The sequence below is a fragment of the Cibotium barometz genome, chromosome 4, assembly GCF_041138505.1.
Source record: "Cibotium barometz isolate CiBa-2024 chromosome 4, ASM4113850v1, whole genome shotgun sequence".
NCBI lineage: Eukaryota > Viridiplantae > Streptophyta > Polypodiopsida > Cyatheales > Cibotiaceae > Cibotium > Cibotium barometz.
In genome coordinates this window covers 36,230,802-36,237,659 of record NC_141049.1, presented here as the reverse complement: position 1 = coordinate 36,237,659, position 6,858 = coordinate 36,230,802, and the positions used below count along the sequence as shown (strand labels likewise).

General features: G+C 41.7%; 1 protein-coding gene across 1 annotated transcript; it reads right to left on the bottom strand.

Annotated features, from left to right (window-relative positions):
- Positions 1-3,052: 3,052 nt before the first annotated feature.
- LOC147639207 (multicopper oxidase LPR1 homolog 1-like) lies at positions 3,053-4,945 on the bottom strand. Its single transcript, XM_086793723.1, has 2 exons — positions 4,709-4,945; positions 3,053-4,590 (listed from the first exon to the last, which is right to left on the bottom strand). Exons 1-2 carry the CDS (start codon positions 4,943-4,945, stop codon positions 3,055-3,057), a joined length of 1,773 nt encoding a protein of 590 aa, XP_086649849.1. The 3' UTR covers positions 3,053-3,054.
- Positions 4,946-6,858: the final 1,913 nt, after the last annotated feature.

Genomic DNA, 6,858 nt, shown 5'->3' with positions numbered 1-6,858 from the left:
GCTTACTTAGCATTAGCTCCCAAGGCCTTATCCTAAGATTGAAACTCTTGATGATCCAAACTAAGGGAGATAAGGAGTTATTATCTTGGTGGGCCTATGACTTCTCAAGGTAGCCCTTGCCTTATTGCTGCCCTTCTTTGAGGTACCAATGGTTTTAGCAGTAATAAGCATGTGGAAAGACTTTTGGAACCATGGGTATATTTCTATTTTGTATCATGAATGAGATGAAAGGCAAGGACTTTGCTAAGTTGGAGTCTCAAACAATGCAAAGAGGAATACAGTTTTGGTGGTTTTAATCCCTACTTTCTATTGGTAATTTCTCTTTTCTTGAGTGATCTTTTCTAAAAAAAATTATATGGTTAGAAATCTATTTCAATACTCTTTCCATATGTGTAATAAATTATGCCATCTCGTGTTAAAATGATGATCAAAATCTCTCCCAAAATTGCTAGTTTGAAGTCGGTTTTTTTTTGGACAGCTTTTTATGCCGTTAGTAAAATGCCCATAACTTTCTCCACTCTCGGTTATTCGTTTTCAAAAGTTTTTATATAAGCGCGAAGCTCTCTTCGAGATCTATGCATCTATGTAGTCTAGTTTGAGTTCAGCATTGCAAACAGCAATTCTCTGTTTTTGCTGCTTTTTTTTGCATATTTGGTCATCCCTCTCCTTAAATCACAATTATTTCCTCTTAATCATCTGGCCCATGTGAAACCCCATGTATTTAAATCATTTGTAACCTATTTCTACTACCATTTACTTCCCAATGCTGTGTCCAAATCGTCGAATATGTCCAAATGATCCATATCAATACACTCCTTTCACCTTTATTCACATAGTGCTAAGCTGGAAGATTTTCTTCCAACAGAGTTGAGAAAAACCATCATTTAGTGTAATTGGTGCCCGTAGGATTGCGAGTTGTAACAATCGTGACTAAATCAAAAATGAAATATGAGGATTTCCATGTGTGTATGAATGGAATGATCCATGCATGTGTTGCATAGTCAATTGTATGTCATTATAATGGAGTGTGTAGGAAGTAAAGTAGGTGTGATTATTTCTTTGTACATGTTGAGAAAAACCATCATTTAGTGTAATTGGTGCCCGTAGGATTGCGAGTTGTAACAACCGTGACTAAATCAAAAATGAAATATGAGGATTTCCATGTGTGTATGAATGGAATGATCCATGCATGTGTTGCATAGTCATTGTATGTCATTATAATGGAGTGTGTAGGAAGTAAAGTAGGTGTGATTATTTCTTTGTACATGTCTATACGTTAACACAAATGGGTCCCCACATGGATGTTTTTAAAAAAACCCATCTTTATGTGTGTATGATTGGAATGATCTATGCATGTGTTGTCTAGTTAGTTGTGTGCCGTTATAATGGAGTGAATAGGTACTAAAGTAGATGTATTTTTTTATGTGCATGCCTATACGTCATCAAAATTGGGAGTGTTGAGAAAAACCATCATTTAGTGTAATTGGTGCCCGTAGGGTTGCAAGTTGTAACAACCGTGACTAAATCAAAAATGAAATATGAGGATTTCCATGTGTGTATGAATGGAATGATCCATGCATGTGTTGCATAGTCAGTTGTATGTCATTATAATGGAGTGTGTAGGAAGTAAAGTAGGTGTGATTATTTCTTTGTACATCTCTATATGTTAACACAAATGGGTCCCCACATGGATGTTTAAAAAAAAACCCATCTTTGTGGTAGTTTTAAGAAAACCCATCTTTAGGGCTCTAAAGTAGCAACCGAATTTCAACAGGTAAAGAAACAAAAAAGAAATTCCAAAGGTAGTACACAATTCGTTGAATAGTTGAAGAATATGCAAACTTATTTACTACCTTAGTAAAGAGCTTTTTCTTCTTATGTAGGGAGCAACCAAAAGGTCCTTGTGAATGCACATGCATCCACCACTATTTTCTGCACTAACACCTAATTGGTGCCCATAGGGTTGAAAGCTCTAACAATTGTGCCCAAATGTCAAACAAAATACGAGGGTTTGAAACTAAGACTTGGTCTTGACTCTATGTGTGGATGATTGAAATGATCTATGCATGTATTGTCTAGTCAGTTGTGTGCCGTTATAATGAGTGAATAGGAACTAAAGTAGATGTGTTTTTTTTGTTCATGCCTATACTTCATCACAAATGGGAGTGTTGAGAAAAACCATCATTTAGTGTAATTGGTGCCCGTAGGGTTGCAAGTTGTAACAACCATGACTAAATCTCAAATGAAATACGAGGATTTCCATGTGTGTATGAATGGAATGATCCATGCATGTGTTGCATAGTCAGTTGTATGTTATAATGGAGTGTGTAGGAAGTAAAGTAGGTGTGATTATTTCTTTGTACATGTCTATACGTTAACACAAATGGGTCCCCACATGGATGTTAAAGAAAAAAACCATCTTTAGGGTAGTTTTGATAGCTCAAACTGAGAAAAAAAGGCAGTCTTTCACCATTTAACGGATTGTTTACTATATTTGGAATTGAACATTTTTCTTTCTTTACTTGTCCTATTGATTGTTTACCTCATTTGGAATTGGACATTTTTCTTTCTTTCCTTGTCGAAATTGGGGTGCTATTTTGCAACCCTTGAATTCGAGCATATTTTTGTAACGAAATTGGAAAGGCAGACTTTGATTAAAGATTCTGCCTTTCTCTCAAAGCCTCCTGTGTAATGTCTTTTCCCTACATTCTTGTCAGTTGTACGACCGCCCTTCACATTTCTAGGTTTGTAGTGATTTGTAGCATGATTATTGAAAGATTTTAATTCATTATTTTTGTACTACGATACTCTTGATTCTGGTTGATTCTTGAACTTCAAAACTCCCAAAACTAGGCACAATGGGCATGCCGCCATGCCATGATGGAGTCAAAACATATAGGAGGTGGGGGCCACCGTAAAGAAAGGATGAGCTTCAAGCTCAATAAATTTTTATTGAGAAAATGCATAGATTAACCAATTTTATAACTAAAATTTAAAATTTTGGATCTTTCAATTCAAGTGTAGGAGCTAAGCTTAATAACTGTTATTAAAGCACTAATTATATGCTTTTTGGATCTTCATGGGGCGCATCATATCGTTGTCTTCGTGGTCTATCATGTGGCAGTGCCACAGGTAGCCGGGCTCCGAGGTGGCGTCGAAGGGGAAGGCCTTCCCGCCGGAGGTGGTGAAGCGCATGAGCAGTCTGGTGACCACACCCGGAGACACGGCAACGCTGTCCTTCCAGCCCAGCTGGTTAACGTCCGGCTTCCTCCTCTTCTCCGTGTAGCAGCTCCTCTTGTGATGGCCGTACGGAGCATCCAAGGAGCAGTTGCCAGCAGTGTAACGGCTCCCGTTGAAGGCCTGCTGATCGAGCACTCTGAAGTTGATCAGATGTACGTGGATTACATGAGACTTTGGTGTGAGGTTGATTATCCTCCACACCTCCACGGCCCCTTCTTTAGGCGTCTCTGTGACAGGATCTACCCATGACATGTTGCTCAACCGAACCTGCTCCGTGCTCCCGTTCTCATCATCGATCTGCAGCAAGGTGAGGTTGCGGACGAGCGCGTTTTTGTGCTGTATTTTGCGCAGCCGACCGGGGAGAGATTTAGGTATATAAGTGTTACCAGTGGTGGTGTTAGTATTGGCTGCTATGACTGTGAACTTCATGATTACTTTTGTGTTGACGTTATCGTCGAACACAGAGAAGCCGACGGGAAAAGGAGCAGGCGCAGAGTTGTTAAGATAGAGCTCTGATCCCGGCTTAAGGCTAGAGAAGTCGACTAAGACGTCCACTCTCTCAGCGGGTGCAAGCGCAATCTGTGTGAGGTTCAGCCTGGGCTTGGGAAGGTAGCCTCCGTCTGTGCCTATCTGCACGAAGGGGATGCTTGGGTCGCTGAGAAAGAGCGTGAAGAAGCGGGAGTTGGCGCCGTTGAGGATTCGAAAGCGGTAGAGGCGAGCTTCTACGTTCAAGTACGGCCACACTTTGCCGTTCACCAGGATGGTGTCGCCGTAGAACTCCGGACACCAGCTCGGGTGGAGGGTGGGTATATCCCCGCTAGTGGGGAACTCCATGGTGCCGTTAGCATCGAACTGCTTGTCTTGGATAATCAGAGGCACATCATAGTCTCCTGCCGGCAGTCTCAGCTTCTCTTCGTCTGGACCCGATCTGATCAAATACAGGCCCAACAGCCCCGCAAACACATTCAATCTGGTGATGCCGACTGCATGGTCGTGGTACCAAAGGATGGTGGGTTCTTGCAAATTAGGGTACGTGAGGTTCTGTGTCTGGAAGGCTTTGCCCGTCTCGCCACTGGCGGTGTACCATGCGTCCGGATGTCCATCAAAGGAGCTCTCCACCTCACCTCCATGCAAATGCGTCACAGTGGGCACTCCCCCATTGCTTGGATTTGCCCAATGCAGTGTCCGATCCACTGCAAGAATGTGATCCTTGTCGGTGATGTGGTTCTCCCACCTCACGTGGGCTTCAATCCCTTGAACAGCCTCCAGGGTCGGGCCAGGGTATGTGGCTGTGCCTTGGTTTCTCCCATAGCCATACATGATGGTTTCAGGTAGGTCTCTATGAAGCTTCTGCAAAGATTTACATGGGTTAGTAGTGATAAAGCATGTCCAAGGACGCTAAACCTGGTACCTACATAAATGTAGCTAGTACTGATGAACAACACTTTAAAATCAACATGTCAGTCACCTGGTTGATTTTATAGGCGCCTAAGGTTATCGACGAGCCTTCGCTCACATTGATGGCTGTGGGGATAGGAAGATAGTCCACAAATTTCTCCAAAGTAGGGGAAGGATTGTGAGGACCGCACGTGGAAGGGATGGTATTCTGGCATGATCCAAGCCGTGGTGTTATTGTAAGCACAAGGAAAGGCAGCAGCAAGGCCTGCAAGCAAGCAGCCACACGAGAACAATGGGCCAGCCCCATAACGACAGCTGCTAATTGGTGGCAATCTGGATTGCTGCTGTGCTGGGAGAAATTGATAAATAAACTAGCTCGAAGTTATTGGAATTAAAAGGTGTTGATGATGATGATCACGTTTTTAATGAGGACATGCAGATCTGCACACAAAAGGCTTCTGAATGAATGAATCATGTTGCAAATAGAAGCCCACACCAGTATATTTTAAAGGCTTCTCAATGAATCTTGTGGACGGAAGCTGGACCTGTTCAGCTTGAAAATGTAACGGTGCTAGAGAATTAATTCTAGATGATGGAAGCTGGACCTGTTCAGCTTGAAAATGTAAAGGTGTTAGAGGATTAATTCTAGAGGGTGATCGATGGACCAATCCCTGTGTACCCCTATTTGTCATTTACTGCGCGTTTCAACGTTAATCACACGCTTCTTTATGAAAGAGACCAAGTATCTCCACCTAGTCTCGATGCTTAATTTTTCCACTTGCTACTAATTAGCATCTAGTGTCACGCTTGCTAACTAATTAGCATTCCTCATGCATGCATGCGACCTGACCTGGACGTCGACGGAAGCGCGTTCCGCTTTCAACACCTGTGTGGATGCATATAAGAGCAGTTGGTACATGCACACGTTGAAACTAGAGTCTGAACCTAAAATATGTCAACGAGTTGACATCACACCACCTAGTCCGACTTTTTCAAACTACGCTTTGCGTTTGACTTGAAGCTCATTATTTTTCGGAGGGTCTAGTAGTGTATTTCTCCGGTCTCGAATTGAAACGGCTTAAATTTTTGCTTGCCTCAAAGGTTCTGACAAGCTTTTGAGAGAAATTTAGTGAATAGGAGAGCGATTGCTGTGTAGCTTTCGAAGGAGAACCGGCCAACCTGTTTACGCACCCATAATTACGTAGCTAGCTACCTCGACGAGAAAACGGAAAGAAACCGAGCCTTGCTTCAAAAAGAAACCGATTAATGTTGAAACTTACGTAGATTTAAAAGCTACCCGGCCTAATAAGAATAGAGCGTACATTGTATTGTTTTCTATGAGCTGGGATTGCTTGATTCGCAAACACGGTCGGATTGAAGCAACAGTTGCATTAATTACCCCTTGTAGGTCACAAACAACTAACACAATAGAGTTATGAGTATAATTCAGTGAAAGCCTTCCTTATCAATCCGCTTAAAACTAAAATTGTCAAGTTCTTGATCTTTTATATGTGGGAAATGTTCTGAAGGTTGCTAGGACTTCACCAATCTAGACGGTGGCATGGCAGCATCCCCATTTTCCCCTAGTCATGGGAGTTTTGAAGTTTATAAATAGATAGGAATCACGAGTAGCATAGCAAAAAAATAATGAATTAAAATCTAAAAATAAGTGTAGACCCAGAAATGTGAAGGGCGGTTGTACAACTTACAGGAATGTAGGGAAAAAATGTTGCACAGGACTCGTTGAGGAAAAGGCATAATGTATAAACAAATTCTTCCTTTCCAATCTCGTTACAAAAATATGCTCGAATTCAAGGGATGCAAAATAGCAGCCTAATTTTGAAAAGTAAAGAGAAAAAAATGTTCAATTCCAAATGTAGTAAACAATCAGTAGGCCAATTTCGACAAGTAAAGAAAGAAAAATGTAAACAATCCGTTGAATGATTAAAGAGTAGTCAAGAATAAGAACTGTTGTTAAAGCACTACTTATATGCTTTTTGGATCTTCATGGGACACATCATGTGGTTGTCCTTATGCTCTTCCATGTGGTATTGCCATAGGTAGCTAGGCTCGAAGGTGGCATCGAAGCGAAAGGCATGGTGGCATCCTCATTTCTAGTCACCCCCACCTACGTTTTGAGTCCATGTGGCATGGTGGCATCCCCATTCCCTAGTCGTTAGATTTTTTGAAGTTCGAGAATAAATAGGAACTGAGAGGATC

Coding starts and splice junctions, on each gene's coding strand:
- LOC147639207 (XM_086793723.1), bottom strand. CDS start 4,945: ATGGGGCTGGCCCATTGTTCTCGTGTGGCTGCTTGCTTGCAGGCCTTG. Junction 4,591..4,708: donor GCGCCTATAAAATCAACCAG/GTGACTGACATG, acceptor AAATCTTTGCAG/AAGCTTCATAGAGACCTACC.